Source organism: Vombatus ursinus, unplaced genomic scaffold (assembly GCF_900497805.2).
Source record: "Vombatus ursinus unplaced genomic scaffold, bare-nosed wombat genome assembly UNPS02014847.1, whole genome shotgun sequence".
Lineage (NCBI taxonomy): Eukaryota > Metazoa > Chordata > Mammalia > Diprotodontia > Vombatidae > Vombatus > Vombatus ursinus.
In genome coordinates, this window is record NW_020954625.1 from 15,327,965 (window position 1) to 15,345,635 (window position 17,671).

The following is a 17,671-nucleotide window of genomic DNA, read 5'->3' on the forward strand; positions in this document are numbered from 1 at the left end:
ATGAGACTCCTGGAAAGCACACGCCCACGTGCACATACGCACACACAGGATCGCCGGGGAATTCAGGTGCTTGGCTGTAAACACTGAAACTTCCTTTTCTATTTTAGTAGAACACGGGCTGTTTCATTTTTGCCTGGAACGTAGTCGGCACTTCATAAGTGCACGTTGACCTCGCCCCCAAAAAGGAAGGAGAAGACGCACCTCCCCTCCTTGCAGAGGTGGGGGACTATGGCTACAGGACTAAAATACGTTACATATAAAATATATAGACATATATATATACACACAACTTTTACATCTTCTATACCAACAAACGTGTATATAAACGCATGTATACATATATACATATGCATGCATACATACATGTATATGTGTGTGTACATGATTATACACATACACTTGTTGACTGATTGCAGGGATTGAAGGTGGGGACAAAAAGGCCCAGATGAAAAGCCTCAGAAGTAGCAACTTCTTGGTTACACAGCCAGCCTTGGGGTGAAGATGGGAAGACGGGAGCCTCCAGGAGCAATCCGGAGGGCCCCTGCCCCCATTCCCCATTTTCTCTCCCTCATTTTTCCATCTCCCCTTCTTCTATCTCTCCTCTCCTCGTCCTCCCCTTTTCTCCCTATCCTTCCTTAGGCCTCCCCATCTCCTCAATCACTGTCCCTCTTCATCTCCCCTTACTCAAACTTTCCTTCTCCGTCCCACTCTCTCCTCCTCCTCTCTCCCCATTTCTTCTCCCTCATCTTCTTCCCCCCTCATCACCCATCTCCCATCTTTTCTTTCCCCTCCCCTATCTCTCCCTATCTCCCCTTCCCATCCCCCTTTCCTTCATTTTCCCTTCCTCCTCCCCATCTCCCTTTTCCCATCCCTCACTCCTCCCCCTCTTCATCCTCCCCACCCCATCTCCCTCACCCCTTCCTCTTTTCTTCTGTTTTTCTTTCCTCCCTCCCCCTCTTTCCTCCTCCCCATGTCCCTCGCCCCTCTCCTCCTCCTTGCCCCCTCATCCTCCCTTCCCTTCTGTCCTCCCCATCCTTCCTCCCCCTGGCCCTATCTCCTCCCCATCTCTCCTCCTCTCCACCTCTCCACCTCCCCGGCCCCCTCCCCTTCTTTCCTCCTTTCCATCTCTCTTGCCCCTCTCATCCTCCCTTCCCCCTCTGTCCTCCCCACCTCTCTCTCCCTCCCCATCTTTCCTCCCCCCTGCCCCATCTCCTCCCCATCTCTCCTCCTCCCCACCTCCCCGGCCCCTTCCCCCGCCCCTCCCCCTCCTGCCCACGGGCTGCCAGTCACGCGGATCCCCGGCGCTGGGCCGGGCCGGGCTGGGCCGGGCTACGCGCAGGGAGCGCAGCCGGGGGACGGGCTTGGTGGCGCGTGTCCCTAGCGCGGCTAATCCCGGCGGGGGCTGCCTTCGGGGCGTGTGCAGAGCGGGCGGGAGCGCCTGCAGGTCCCCGGGCGGCGGGCGGAGCCGGGCCAGTGCACGGGGGCCAGCCTGGCCGGCCTTAGCCCATGTTTTCTTGCTTCTGCTTCAGCCTGCAGGAGAAGTCCTTCAGCAGCCCAGCGGTAGCCGAGTAAGTGCCCCTGCAGCCAAGAGAGCCCCCTCCCAGCCCCCTGGAACGCGGCATCCCTGCCCCACTCGCCTCGGACTCCCGGGGAAGCCGCGGATGGATGGGAGGGGGGGCGGCCGAACCCTTCCGTGGTGCAGGAAACCCAGTGGGCAGCCCTGGAGGGCGAGGCAAAGATCGGAGCCCGCGCCGGCCCCCGGGCGGCTGGCATTTCCACACCGGCTTCCCTTCATCTCTTTGTGTGGCCACGGCCCACGTCAGTTTTCGGCCCCTGGCAGGGGGATGCTCAGTGGCCTGGGTCTGTCTCGGGAAAGCTCTGGGATAAACGGGCTCCGCGTCCCCACTGCGGCTGTCCTCTCCGGCTTGGGAGATGCCGCAAAGCCAACTTTCCTGGCAAGCCTTGCGTCCTTTTGTCTTCTGATCTTCCCCCAAAAGGCTGGCCCCGGCAGAAGTTAGCACTCTGGGAAGTTCAAAGGGCTGCCCAGGCCCGACCCCTCCCCTTAGACCCGGGGTCCCGTTGCATAAGCGTGCCTTCAGGGACTGCTGCCCTGGTTACTTTGTAGGCGCCAGACCACGCCGGTGGTGAAATAGACCAGCGGGAGGGGGGAGTCGTTCTGGCAGACGCGCGGTGTCGGCAGCTTTGTCTTGGGAACGGGGTCGGCGGTGGGGGGCCCTTCTCCGAGGCCGAAAGGTGAGCGACGTGGGGATAAGGGGGGAGGGGTGGCTGGCGTGGGATGCGCCGGGTCTCCCCAGCACCTGAGCCTCCCCGGGCCTTTGTTTGTCTGTGTTGATGGGCTACTCTCCCGAGACCGCCCGGCGCTTTGCATCAGCTGTGTGCATTCAAAACACTGGCTTGTCCTTAAAAGGCCAGTCGTGAAGCCTTCCCTCAGCCGTGGTTTAGAAAAGCAAACCAAGCCAAAGCCCGGCGCTTTAATCTGCGTGCATTAGGGAAAGTCGAAAGCAAACTTTGTCTTCCAGGGAGGGGGCCTGGGTGCGAAGGTGGAGGTTTTTCTGGGTGCCTCTCGGGGCTGCTTTGCGGGCGCTGCGGCAGCTGCTGCACTGAGCGGCCAGGTGCCCTGGCTGAACCCCTTCAGAGAGGGAGAGAGCAGCGGCCAGAAGGGATGCACTGGACCTCGGATGCCCATGGAGGAATCACATAGGCAGGCGAGGGTGTCCCTTGTAGGGAGCGGGGGTCTACACCCGCGATTTCATTAGCGCAGTGAACTAGAGGGGATGGAAACCCATCCACCAAGGCACACCAGCACCCCTCCTCTGTCTCTTGCCATTTTGGAGATCTGCCTGTGGGATCACTCCGCGAGGGTGGGTCAACTTGAACTCAGCCCTTAGCAGACCATAGGAGCATAGAACCTGGAAGGGATCACAGGAGTCAGTCCAGACCCTTCATTTTACAGACGAGGAAACTGAGGGCCCATATAGGAGATTCACCTGTGGTCAGGTCACATCACTAGTAAGTGACAGATCTGGGAGGTGAGCCCAGGGCTCCTGACTCCACGGCTGGGGGACTTTCTTCATGTCCTGACAGCAGATTGCAATGTTAGCCCTCCACTCCCTGTGACTGGCTGCGTCTCTACCAAATCATAATAGGAACGTCGGTGAGAACTCCTTTCTATAGCTCTTTTAGGCTTGTAAAACACTTTATATACATTGTCTTATGTGATCCCCAAAACAGTGTTTGAAGGAAGTAGTAGTATTATTGTCTCCATTTTACAGGTGGGAAAACTGAGGCGTTGAAGTAAGTTATTTGCTGGGACTTACACAGGTAATGAGTGTTGGAGGCCCTTCATGAACCCAGGTCTTCTTAATTCCAAATTCAACATTCTGTCTGTTTTACCATGTGGCCACTATATTACATGCACACATCCAAAGACCTGGGTTCAAATCTCTGCCTTGGTATTTCCTTACAGGGTGTGACTGAGTCATGTTCTCTCTTCTCTGTACCTCAGTTTCCTCATCTATAAAATGAGGGAATTGGGATTATCAGGGAAAGGGGGGGAGGGGTGTCTCTGAGATACTGTATTGTTTTCATACTAATCCAAAAATATAATTTCAAACATGATGAGCACATACAGATAAAAACCAAACACAAGCTCTTTGGAGGGTCCTCAGTAATTTTTAAGAGTATAAAGGGATCCTGAGACCAGGAAGTTTGAGAACCACTGACCTATGCTGTGTTCAAGTTACTGCCTTCTGTTTCAGAGGGAGTACATATGCCAGAGAAGTCTCATGACCTTAGTGACTGTTTTAAAATATGTAAAACACATGCATATGCATACACATGTGTGTATACATGGATGTATGTGTATGTCTATATACATGTATGTGTGTATTTAGATGTGAGTGTGTATGTAGTGTGTGTATATGACATCACCTCCTCCCATTCAATTCAGTCCACAATTCTTAAAGCATCTACTATGGTTCATCAAGGAGATTTCATTGCCAGGGGATAGAATACAGCAGGTGAATATATTAAGTAAACACAAGAAAATCTGAGGAAGGAAATGAGCATTTATTAAGGACTCATGTGCCAGACCCTGTGCTGAGTGCTTTACAAATATTTGAACCTCACAACAGCCCTGGGAGGGAGGTGCTATTATGATCATTCCCCATTTTACGGTTGAGCACACTGAGACAGATGGAGGTTAAGTGACTTGCTCAGGAGCACACCAGCTATTAAGTGCCTGAGGCCAGTATCAAACTAAGGTCTTTCTGACCCCAGGCCTCTCACTGTATCCACTGGGCCATCGACCTGCTCAACAAGGCCATCAGGAAAGGTTTCCCTAAGAAGTGGCCTCCGAGCTGAGCTATGTGGAAGCTAAGGCTCACACTCCAGGCATGGGTCACTGCCTGTGCAAAGGCTCACAGGCTGGAGATGGGATGCTGAATTTAAAGAGCAACAAGTTAAACAGCAAGGTTCACCTTCTTTATTATTATTATTATTAATTTTTTTTTTTAGGCAATTGGGGTTAAGTGACTTGCCCAGGGTCACACAGCTACTAATTGTCAAGTGTTTGGTCTGAGGCCGGATTTGAACTCAGGTCCTCCTGACTCCAGGGCTGGTGCTCTATCCACTGTGCCACCTAGCTGCCCCGAAGGTTTACCTTCTTAAGTGACCTAATAGGAAAGGCTGGAACCAGAGGGGGGAGGACTCTGAATAACAAAGAAGAGTTCATTTCATCCCAGAGGCAATAGGGAGCCACTGAAACTTTTAGAGCAAGGAATTGAGGCGGTTAGAACCATGCTCTAGAAAGGTAACATTGGAAGTGGCACAGAGGATATACTGTGTACGAATATACGACGTTTTATGCTTAATATAGAAATGTGTTTATACACATAAATATATAAAATTATACATTTACATCTAAAATGTATATTTGTATAGAAATCTACAAAATTACAGATTGTATAAAGATATACATGCATAAATATATAAAATTATACAGTTTATCTATAAATACATATGTACATACGTAAATATATAAGATTTTGCATCTAAAATGTACGTGTGTATATACATATATAAAATACATTTTGCACCTGAAATGTATTTATTTGTATATAAATATATAAAAGTATAGACTTTCTATATAAATACATATACACATGTATTTATGTATATATAAAGTTTTATATAATGCATATATACATAAATATAGAAAATCATACATTTTGTGGCTAAAATGTATAGAAATATATAACATGAATTTTACATATGAATGTACATACATACATATAAACACAGGAGATTATATATTTTACATCTAAAATGTATATTTGTATATAAATATACGATTATATATATATAAATGCATATACACACATAAATGTGTAAAATTACACATTTTATATCTAAAATATATAGTAGGTGTATACAAATATATAAAATTATATACTTTCTACATAGATATGTATATATCCTTAAATTTATAAAATCTCAACTTAATATATAAAAAATATATGTATAAATATATAAAATTATGTTTTTATAAATGTACCTACACATACATATATAAAGTATACATTTTATATTTTAAATGTAAATATACATCTAAAATAATATGTTATATATAAAATATAAATATATGGGATCTTGCATTTCGTATATAATATGTATACCTAAATATATAACGTGTATTTTACATAGGAACCATATGTGTGTGTGTATGTGTATGTGTATGTGTGTATGATGCCTGGATGCTTTCCTCTGGTTCTTTTGTGAGGGCTTCTCGGCATCCTCCTCACATTCTCATCCCATGACTGGCTCACCTCCTTTGCCATCACCCCTGCAGAGTGTTTTTTGTGCCCGCTTTCTTTGGTTTCCATTTTGGGAAGTGAAGGCAGCCTAGCAGGGGGTGGAGAGCACTGGACTTGGAGTCCGGAAGATCTGAGTTCAGGTGCCGTGGCTCGGATGTTTACCGGCCCTGTGGTGCTGGATGAATTGTTTGCGTAGAGGTAGGTCCTTGCGGTGCTAACTGTATTGGCAGGATGCCCCAGCCTGTGTTTGCTTCTCTCATACTTTTCATGGGGATCCTTCTCAGGGATTTTTCTGAGATGGTGGAACCCTGTGACTGCAGCCAGAGAGCGTCCCTGGGAGCCCCTCTTGGTGTGAAAGAGATGGGCTCTGGTGGCAGAGAACAATTGGGAATCTCAGTGAAATTTTCCAGATACTGTCCCTGGCTCCTTCCTGTTTGTAATTCTGGGCCAAGGATCATTGTTAAATGGCAGCATCCCTTCAAAGTGGGGGCAAGAACCACCCCTGAAGGCATTGCTCAAGAGGCCACTTAGTAGTGCAGTGGTTAGAGCTGGAGTCACAGAGACCTGGGATTGGCTTCAGCCTCAGACACTTAACTAGCTGTATGACCCTGGGCAGGTCCCTTCCTCTGTCTGCCTCAGCTTCTTCATCTGTAAGATGGGGATAATAATAGCACCTGCCTCCCCCCGGGAGATAACAGGCACTTTACCGATCTTCCAGATGCAGACTTTTGTGATTGTTTGATTAGCCTCTCAGTGTCTCAGAGGCCTCTCACCACAGAGGGAAGTTTGCACTGAGGAATTTTTCCTTCTGGTGAGATCCCAAGTCTGGACTCAGGATTTCATTGGCATGGGGAGGAATTTTCTCCCCTAGTATTGATCAGCACTTTTTTCTACAGCCTACAGTTTTAGAGAGTGTGTGTGTGTGTGTGTGTGTGTGTGTGTGTGTGTGTGTGTATGTGTGTGGCGGGGGGGGCCACAGACCCTGATGGGTTAAGAGACTTGCCTGGGGGTCACCAGGGCAGTATGTGAACCCAGGTGGTCCTGGCCCTGGGGCCAGTTCTGTTATCTGTTCTGCCTCTTTGTGGGTCTGTCTAAATGCACTCACATAGATATGTAGATATCTATATTTTTGTGTGTGTGTGTTTGTGTATATACATAATCGACAACAAAATCCTCTTCTTGTGCCCAGCCCAGGGAGATCTGATTGCCCCCAACTGTAGCTGTGGTTACATTTAAAATGCGAGTGCCAGTTGGAATGCCATCTGGGCGCGGTAAAAATTGTAGAATGCACCATTAATGCCCAGAGAGTGTCAAGCATGACCACTGGAGGGCCGGCCTGGAGTTCAGGAAGACCAAGGTTCAAATGTTACCTCAGGTGCATAATAGCAAGCCCACCTCTCAGTGCTTCTGGTTGCTCTCTAAGGGCACAAATTACAGATGAGGTGCAATCGGTATTACCGGAGGGAGTTTCCATATTGGGAATTCCCTAAATGGATGAAATCATAGGAGTGTTTCTCCTTCTCTCTAGTAATAATGATAATAATTAATGATAATGTTAAATGATATTTTATTATAAATAATAAATTAATAATGATGATAATACCAGAGACAACTTGGCATGGTTCTTGTTCACTTTTAATATTCAGCATTGTCTGGGTCACTTCTCCTTTTTCATAGCTAACATTTATGTATTGCTTTGAGGTTTGCACGTCACTTTGCAAACGTCCCATCGATCATCACGGCAACCCTGGGAGGTAGGTGCTATTATTATCCCCATTTTACCGATGAGAAACCTGAGACCCAAGGAGTAGGAATGATTTCCCCAAGGTCACCTAGGTAGCTAACGGCGGAGGTGGGATTCTAACCCAGCCCTGTCTTTTCCTGGTGCTTTAATGCACGGAGCGTCTGTCGGGAGGGCACCCTCCTTCTGACGGTACCAAGCACAACCGTCCCCCTCCCGCAGTGAGCCTGCTGCTGCGGCCGCTGAGCCTTTCTGGACACAGCTGGGTGGGAGCGCCTGAGACAGAAGGAGAGCCTGTCCCTGGGCAGCTGTGCTTGGAGCCCTCGTCTCCTGGTAGGACCTTCAAGGGTCCTCACTGTGGATTTGTGCAGAGATGTTCCTCTTACTGGAGGGAAGCCTTCTCTGGTCCCGCATTCAGCTGATGTTTTCAGTTCATGTGAGTTGATCTGCTAATTTCCCTCAGGCTCGCTCGGATAGCCAGCTGTCCAGAAGAGGGCTGGATGGCGCTGGTCCTTGGCTTGAAGGCGAGTGAAGAGAGAAGATGGCCAAGAAAGGGGTGGGAGGGATTGGGCCACAACAGGGGTACACCTGGTGGAGAAAGAGGGCCTCCAAAAGGGGAAAACAAAGACAGAAGACACGCGCCCTGTTTGACAACTTAGGGAAATAGCTAACTTTTGATTAATTCATAGTCTCTTCCTGTCACAACTCTTAGGGATCCTGATTGCCCCGGCTTTCTCCTTCTCAGACTTGAAGGTTCTTTGGGATGGTACTGCAGCTTTTTTGTCTGTGTATCTCTAGATAAACATCCCCTCGGCCCCCCAGACATCGTTGGAAGCAGGCGTAGACTCCCCGGGTAGCTGGTCACCCCTCCTCTCACCACGCTGGCACCAGACTTAGCGTAGACACCCAGTTGGGTGTAGCCTCAGCCCCCAGCAGCACAGACTACAGGCATGCCTGTGCTCCTGGCCTGGCTGTGACAGGAACCTCACGGCCTCAGGCCTCACTAGCCAGACTCACCACGGAGGTCCGGCTCCCAACTTCAAAGGCCAAGGGTCACTTTGAAGGCTCTGCTGCTGTGTTTTCAACTGGAACCAAATGTCCCAGGAGGGAGAAGAATAATAAACTCTGTCGGGGTGGGCGGGGGAAGGTGATGCCAAAATCTGAACACTGGTCATTGTTTTGCTTCAGCATTGACCATCCTGGAATCGCCAAGCTGGAAGTGACCCCCTCAGCCGTCCAGTCCGGCCTGTATCTGAGCAAGAATCCCCTCTACAGCTTACCCAGCGAGTATCAGCTGGCCTCTGCTCAGAGACTTTCAGAGATGGGGAGCTCATTATTTCCCAAAGCAGCCCCCAGCCACTTAGGAATTCTTTCATCCTTTGGAAGTCTTTCCTTGATATCGAGCTTAAACTCGCCCCATTTCTGAAGCCATAATGCCAGATCTGAGAGTCTCATTGTTTTCTTTACTTTGCTAAAGTTAACAATCTTATCAGAAATATCTTCCGTTAATGTTCAAAACATGAATGCTCTACTAATTGGGACGTTCTAGTAGGGTGGGAGGGCATGCCTTGGAAAGTTAATTGCTGCTTTTCATAGTGGAAACAGTGGTGTTATTAGCCAGTTTACTTGCCTAAATATATTTTTCAGGTGAAAATATATTTAGGCAAATAAATTGGCCATTTCTGTTTGTACAAAAATACAGAAACATCACGTAAATATGGCGGCAGTAAGAATTGAAAGGGGGAGAGGTATAGGTGCGTCTTTGTGATGGGACCTTCAGCATAATAGATTTTTTCACCCAGTATTGATTGAGGGAATGAAAGAGAGGTGACCTTCAGGTTTTGTTGGTGTCTGGGGAAATTGTGGTGTCCTAAATGGCCCAGACATATACACTTATGAAAGTACTGGTTGGGTTCTCGTGACCCTGGGTTATTATAAAAACCTTTGCCAGAGTGTAGTGAGGGGACCAACAGGAGAGCTGATGGGATGGCCAGCTGGGAATGGCCTTCGGAATCTTTCAGTCCAAGCGTATCATTTTACAGCTGAGGAAACCGAAGGCCAGAGAGATTTTTCCAAGGTCACACGGCTAGCCGATGGCGTGGCCAGGAACGATTTGAAACTAGAGGGCCTTTTAGACAAGGTTGATGAGTTTGCTCGTTTTTTAGTGGGCTATAGGAAATTATGGAAAGAAGATTAGATCTAGAGTCAAAGGACCTGGGTTCAGATTCTGCCTCTTACCTGTACTGCCTGGATATCTATCTATACCACCTGTACCACTCTTAGGCAGGTGATTTCACCTCTCTGGGCCCGTGAGTTTTCTCAGCCATCTCAGAGATTGGTCTGAATGGCCTTGGAGGTCCCTTTCAGCTCTTGCGCGTTGTAGCAGGGGACAGTGGTATGATATATTAGAAAGAGAGCCAAACTTTGAGCCAGAAGACACGAATTTGAATCCCAGCTCTGATCCTCCCCAGTCATGTGACTGTGGACAAGTCACTAAAGTTCTTTGAACCTCAGTATCCTCATCTGTAAAATGGGGATGTTAAAACTTTCATTACCTACCTCACAGGATTGTTGTGAAGAAACTGCTTTGTCCACATGCAAGGTGAAGGGGGTCATAGAGCAGGACAGGATGATAAAGCCGTCCGGCCCAGCCATTCGAGCTTTTAGTTCATTATTATTTTTTCAGTTTACAAGAATTAAAAAAAATTAATCTGTTCCTTACCCATACACACAGCCCTACAAATTAAGAAGAAGCAAAAAAAAGACCTGGAAAAATAAAGCCCGCAGTATATAATCCAGCAAAGCAGAATCTCACGTTGGCCATGCCGGAGAATGTGGGTCTCTTTCTGCATTTCTGGTCTGTCGGCTCTCAGTCAGGAGGGGAGTGGCCCGCGCAGGTGCCGTTCTCGTGGACACACGCGGCTCACAATTCTGAAGCAAAGTCGATGTTGTTTTCATTGTAGAAATTGTTCTCCTGGTTGCGTTGGGTTCCCAGAGGTCTTCCTGATTTCCTCTGAAATCATTTCATCATTCCTTACAACACAATGACATCCCGTTCTGTTCCTAGGCCACACTTTGTTTAGCCATCTCTCAATAGGAGGATGCCCACGCCCTTACTTTGCAGTGGCTGGCTGCCATGAAAAGAGCTGCTGTAAACATTTCTGTACAGATAGAGCCTTTTCCTCTTTGATTTCTTTGGGGCATAGGCCTGATAGAGTGGCCTGCAGCAAGGTGGGGCAGTGGATAGATCACTGGGCCTGGAGTCCAGAAGACCTGAGTTTAAATCCAACCTTAGGTACTTACCAGATGGGTGACCCTGAGCAAGTCTGTTAGCTTCTGTTTGCCTCACTTTCCTCATCTGTAAAATGGGGCTAATAATAGCACCTATCTCCTAGAGTTGTTGAGGATCAAATGAGATAATATTTGGAAAGTGCTTGGCATAGTGTCTGGCACGTAGTAAGCGGTACATAAATGTTAGTGATAATAATATAGTATATATTAATTATGATATGTTATCTTTAATATAACATTTTAATTTATAGGATTATATATAAATATATATATAACAATATATTTTATGATTATATGTAAAATGTATATATTATACATGATATAATTAGTACATCTACAATAATTATAACAATTATAATTAATATAATAAATCAGCAATAATGATGATGATGATTATATCTGGGTCAAAGGGCATAGACAAAGGGAATAGTTCCAAATTATTCTCTAGAATCAGCCACTTCATTTTTTCAGATGGGGAAACTGAGGCCGAGACTTACAGTCACAAAGGTAGCGCATGGCAGAGCTGGGATTTGAACCCAAATCTTGTGCTTTTTCCACTGCGCCTGGAGAAAAGGTGAGCTCTTGTCACTGGCCAGAACAAGGAAGAGGATTGGGGCGGGGGAAGGGAATCCAGTTTGGGGGAGAGAAGAAAGTTTATTGGAGGGGATGGCGGAGTGGCTGTGGAGACGATGTCATTTTGTTTTCGTTCCCCAGGTGTGACGAAGACGCCGTGTCTGTTCATGAAGACCAGCCTGACCGGGCCAGTCTCAGGTATGGACGCAGAGACGTCGCGGCCTCCTAGGTCCTCGGCGCACGGAGTGGCTGGGGTCTTCTTTCTTTTCCCTTCTATTTAATTTATCTCAGTGCTCCCATACAAGGCTTCAAGGACAAAGGTGGTTCTGCATCCTGGAGCCATCGGCTCATGTTTGGTTTTTCAGTGTAGGTCCAGGAAGTGGCCCTCACCGGTGTGGTGGCAAGAAGTGTACCCCAGGCACCTCAGTGCCCCTCACTTGGAATCTAGGGTGAAGGGAGATTTACAAGCCTCACCCAGCCCACCTCCGCCCACCCTCCAGCAGAGTTTCTCTTGGCAGGAATCCAAATAGCACGCTATCCAAATTCCAAAGAAATACTAAAAAAAAAAGGACTTTTATGTGCTAACGAGGTTATATAGAAAAATCTCCAGCTAATGGGACCTTATATGTCAACCTTCCAAATGGGTGTAACTCATACACGTATCATACTGGAAGAATTTGCAGCATTTACCAATTTCCAAGGTGTAAATGCTTGCTCCATAATTTAATTTAATTTTAATTTAAAAATTACTAATAGATTCTTAAGAGCTGATTGAAGCTGGTTCTATCACTCTTCTGTATGTAACTACATGGATACATATTGTCTTTCCTAGCTAGATTATCAGTTTTTCGGGGCCTGTTTCACTCTTTATTGACAGGCTCTACCATAGAATCTGACTCATAGTAGGTACTTTATAAATGTTGAATGACTGATGGCCCTTTACCCCGTATGTTGCCCTGGGACAGAGGCCTTTTTGCCCCACCCCAGTTACAGCTCTGAGCCCTGGTGGTCAGTTGAAATCATCATTGAATAATGGAAAGCCTGAGACAAATCTTGTTGCTCACCCACGCCTGAATCATGGCACGTCCTAAAATTAGCTGCTCAAGTCATCTTCGCAGATTGCCAATTGCCCTCGGCTGGTCATGCTTTATTCCAGTAAGTTGGGATGAATGTGCACTGAGTTAATGTGGTCTGTATACCTCTTGTGGGGAGAAGGAGCCAGTCTGGGTTCAGAACTTGTTTCTTTTGGCCTTTTATTGGGTTTATTTATAAGAGGCAGGAGAGTAAACAAATCTAGAAATGATAGACCAAGCTGAAACCTGATACATAAATATATAACACATGAAATAATGTTATATTATGACATGGTAAATAAAATGTAATATGATGTAATAGAACACAATATAATGTGATAAAATACATTAACAATATATAATATATATAATATGATACAATAAACATAATATTGCATAACATGATCTGTCATACTATAATAATATATCATATTCATATATAGTTGATATAGTATAATATGATATATACATCATATAATACTATATAATATGATATAATATAATACAATCTAACACAATACAATATGGTATAATGTAATATAATCATATAGTATGCCAGCATAACATAATGTAATAATATAAGGGTAGAGACTGGACCTATGACTTTAGAGGTATAGAAACTTTGCAGATAAAAGAGTGCCCTCCATCAGTGCAGGCTAGCATCTCCTCTGCCATTGACTCACTCAGAGAGTTTCCTAGAGCTCTTATAGGTTAAGTCCAAGATCACACGGTCAGGATATGTCAGAGGTGGGACGAGAACTCATGTTCCTGGTTCTGAAGTCAGTGCTCTATCCATAATGCCCTACTGCTTCAATAGAATAACATAATACAATATGATATGATACAGCAATTTAATGCGATATATAAAAATGAAATGACCCAGTTCAGCATCTTTTGAATGTTAAAACCCTCCAGCTTCTCTTTCTAGATATAGTTTAAGTTCCTTGACTTTGCCTATGATCTTTTGTAGACCTGGAGCTCCCTCCCCTAACATCCATCTCCCTTATGGCTGTTTTCTCCCCCTATGTCCACGGGGTTTTTCCTGCATGCCCCCCCCTTTTTTTCCCCTAGGCAAGGCAATTGGGGTTAAGTGACTTGCCCAGGGTCACATAGTTAGTAAGTGTCAAGTGTCTGGTCTGAGACCAGATTTGAACTCAGGTCCTCCTGACTCCAGGGCTGGTGCTCTATCCACTGTGCCACCTAGCTGTCCCTCCTGCATGCCATCTTGACTAAACTTGCTTGTCCATCTTATTATTCCAAGCTCACTCTCAGTGGGTGAGGATGGCGTGGTAGGTTTGTGGAAGGTCTGCAGATCCGTTGTCTGTCTAGTTTTCCCTCTTACCTCTGACAGAGGCCAAAATGAGGAAAGAGAAAACAGGTCAATACCATCGACCCTTGCTAAGGATGCCTGAGGGGCTCTACTCTCCCCAGCAGTGAAATGGGACACATTCTCTGCCTTTCTACCAGCCTTTTCTGACCTTCTCTGGTTTTTTTTTTTTCATATTAAACATATTTTTACATTAGTGGTGTTGTAAGTAGAAATTAAAACCAATAGGAGGAACTATCAGAAAGAGGAAACAAAACTCAACAGAAGAGAAAAAAATTAACAATTCAGCTTCCATAGTTCTTTCTTTGGGTGTGGATAGCATTTTCCATCACAAGGCCTCTGGAGATGTCTTAAATCCTTATATTGCCAGGAAGGGTTAAGTTTATCAGTATTAGTCATCTCACAACGTAGCTGTTATTGTGTACAACGTTCTCCTGGTTCTTCTCACTTCACTCAGCATCAGTCCATATAAGGCTTTCCAGGTTTTTCTGAAGTCTGCCTGTTCATCATTTCTTATAGCACAATAGTATTCCATCACATTCATATACCACAACTTGCTCAGCCATTCCCCAATTGATGGGCATCCTCTCAATTTCCAATTCTTTGCCACCACAAAAAAGAGCTGCTATGAATATTTTTGTACGTGTAGGTCCTTTTCCCATTTGTGTGATCTCTTTGGGATACAGCCCTAGAAGTGTTATTGCTGGGTCAAAGGGCATGCACATTTTTATAGCCCTTTGGGCATAGTTCCAAATTGCTTTCCAAAATGGTTGGATCTTTTCACAACTCCACCAACAGTGTATTAGTGTTCCAATTTTCCCACATCTTCTCCAACATTTGTCATTTTCCTGTTTTGTCATGTTGGCCATTCTGATAGGTGTGATGTGGTACCTCAGAGTTGTTTTGATTTGCATTTTTCTAATCAGTAGTGATTTAGAGCATTTTTTCATATGGCTATAGATGGCTTTTATTTCTTCATCTGAGAACTGTCTGTTCATATTGTTTGATCACTTATCAATTGGGGAATGGCTTGTATTCTTATAAATTTGACTTAATTCTCTATATATTTTAGAAATGAGGCCCTTATCAGAGAGACTGGTTGTAAAAATTCTTTCCCAATTTTCTACCTCCCTTCTAATCTTAGTTGCATTGGCTTTGTTTGTGCAAAAACTTTTCAATTTAATGTAATCAAAATTATCTATTTTGCCTTTCATAATGTTCTCTGTCTCCTCTTTGGTCTGACCTTCTCTGTTGTGGAGGTGAGAGAGAGAATGTTTGTAAAATATTTGGAGTTCTTTGGAGCAGGCCTTGGGTTAAACAACAAAGAGCTGGCGTGGTGCTTTTTAGGATTGATGTTGTCAAAGGATGCTGAGTGGATCTGCAGAGCACTGAGTGGGGTGGGCTTCTTTCCCCTCTCTCTTTTTTGAAGAGTGCTAGCGTGAGACCCAGCCAGAGGGGACTCAGAGAGGTGACTTTTCTCTCCCCTTTGCCCAATGAAATGAGAAAATATAGAAGCATATCAGTTACTCTTAATTTAAATAAATAAAGTGAAATGTTTTTAGTTCAGATTTTAGATTTTGCTTCCACAGCCTATTAGTAATGGAGTCTTTAAATACATTTAAAAAAAAAGTCTCTGACACTAGTTGCTATTTTTCCCTCCTCCCCCTCAAATTCTCACCCACTTTCAAGGACATTGATTTTTTTTTCTTCTACTTATGAATACTGACGAATTGGCGGTCTGTTAGATTTGCCAGAAGCTCTTCATTTGGGGTCAGGGCATCTTGGTTGGAATTCTGGCTCTGATACATTATGAGGGGGTAGCTTTGCCAGATTCATCAGTCAACACCAGAATGACCCAAGGCAGGGTTCTTACCCTTTTCTTGTGTCTAGGATGCCCTGGAGAGTGTGGTGAAGCCTATGGGCCCCTTCTCAGAATATTTTTTCCAAGTTAAAAGTCCTTGGCTTAAGGAAAGAAGGTCCAGACAACAGGTCGATATTTCCTTTAATTGTAACCTCAAACAAGTGACTTAACTGCCCTGAATTTCACTTTTCCCATCAATGAAGTGGCCTGGCTAAGCAAAGTCTGAGCCCGCTTCACAGGATTGCTCTGAGTTTAAAATGAGCTGATAGAGGTAAAAGGAGTTTGCAGAGTTATAAAAGAAATAGGGTGGATAAGAGATAGCAGGGGCATCTTTGGGAGGTGGGGAGACCTGGGCTAGTGCTCTGCCTTGAACACCTGCCTACTGTGGGACCGTGGGCGAGTGTCTGATTACTCCTCGACATGAAAGTTCAACCGCTGGTTTGTAGGGGTGGAGGGAGTTTCCTTCTTGGGAATATCCCAGACTGCTAAGATCATGGGTTTAGACCAAAAATTAAAACAAGGAAAGAGGTATTCATCAACAGATTTGGGGCGTTCTTATTGTTACCATCAGTGCGCAGCTGTAATTCTCTGTCCAGTCCACTCTATCGTTACTTCATTCATTTTCCTAATTGTGTTTCCCATTTTAGAGATGAAAATAATAAAGAAAACTACCCTGACAACATCGCCCTCCTAGAAGAGAGTCAGCAGCACGCAGAGCAGGCCCTGTTCCATGGAGCGTTGCGATACACCATGGGCAATTTCAAGTCCAGAAAACCCAAATCCGTCCTCAAAGGGGAGGCCGGGAAGGGCCACGGAGATAACCAGGTAGGGGACGAAGCCGTGGGTCTTGTCTCCCCAAGAACGGCGTGTTTCTGTCTGCTGTGGTGCCTTCAGCCCAAGGGGGCAGGCTTGCTTTTCTGTAAGTGCCCTAATGGTCAGCAGGGAAGAGGAAAATGTCTCAGAAGCCGAGGGAGGAGGGAGCTTGCTTGTTCTCCCTTCCCCTCTGGTTACCTCGGCGCCCAGCCTTGATTCTTACTCGCTGAACCAACAGCCAGTCCATCTCGGACTTGTTGTTTTGACCACCAGGATATCCTATTGTCTCCCCTCATGGCCACCCGCTTAGTTCAGGCCCCCATCACTTCTCCCTGAACTGTATGAATTAATTTTCTAATTGGACTCCCTGCCTCAAGTCTCCTCCCACTCCAATCCATCCTTCACCCAGATGCCAAAGTGATTTTTCTAAAGAATAGACCCCCCACTGCCACCCCACTGGCCACCAGAAGGCTCACAACTCCCTCTGGGGTCAGATATAAAATCCTCTTTGCCATTCCCTTCTGCCTTTCTGGTCTTCTTAGGCCTTATTGACATCACGCACTTTATGATCTAACCATATTGGCTTCCTCAGTGTCACATAACGCTTTTCTCTCATCTCTAAGCCGCATTCCTGGAATGTTTTTCCTTTGTATTGCCAACATTCAGTGTTGGCATGTAGTAAGTGTCTGGTATTCGTAAGTGCTTAATAAATGCTTGCTGATCCACCGGTCGGAGTACTGGGCAATCGATGCACATTTATACCAAGTTTCACTGCCGTTTTTTCCCAACGGTGACCCTGAGTAGCTCATCCCAGTGTTTGAGCCACGGTCCTGATTCCCAGGGCAGCTCCGTGGCGGCCGCTGTGCAGCGTGGGCTTGTCCCTCCCTCCTTCCACAACCTCGTGCTTTGTGCCATTTGTGTTTGGTGTGGCTTGTGTTCCTGGGAGATTGTTTTCTGGACCGTGTCCTTGGTTCTCGGGCTTCTTCTTCCATCTTCTTCCATTTCCTGGGGAAAGGGGAAGCGTGGGAAAAACAAATGGACGTGATGACTACCTAGCATTGGCAGCCAGGCCCCTCAGGGCCCTTCCTTCTTGAGGAAGTGAGGACAGAAGCGGAACCCTGGCGTGCCAGATACAGACTTTGTGATGGCGGGTTGGCC

At 46.0% G+C, this 17,671-nt stretch overlaps 1 protein-coding gene across 3 annotated transcripts in view; it reads left to right on the plus strand.

Moving 5' to 3' along the window:
- Nucleotides 1-1,470: 1,470 nt before the first annotated feature.
- FAM13C (family with sequence similarity 13 member C) overlaps nt 1,471-17,671 on the plus strand; it is a 104,831-nt gene continuing 88,630 nt past the window's right edge. For 2 of the 3 annotated variants that reach the window (XM_027840754.1, XM_027840756.1), the window contains exons 1-3: nt 1,471-1,568; nt 11,581-11,637; nt 16,348-16,525. In XM_027840754.1, the coding sequence (XP_027696555.1) occupies nt 1,507-1,568; nt 11,581-11,637; nt 16,348-16,525 (297 nt within the window). In that variant the 5' untranslated portion in view covers nt 1,471-1,506. Of the gene's footprint in view, nt 1,569-11,343; nt 11,441-11,580; nt 11,638-16,347; nt 16,526-17,671 lie in introns of those variants that run through there. The other variant, XM_027840757.1, reaches the window with a different exon arrangement.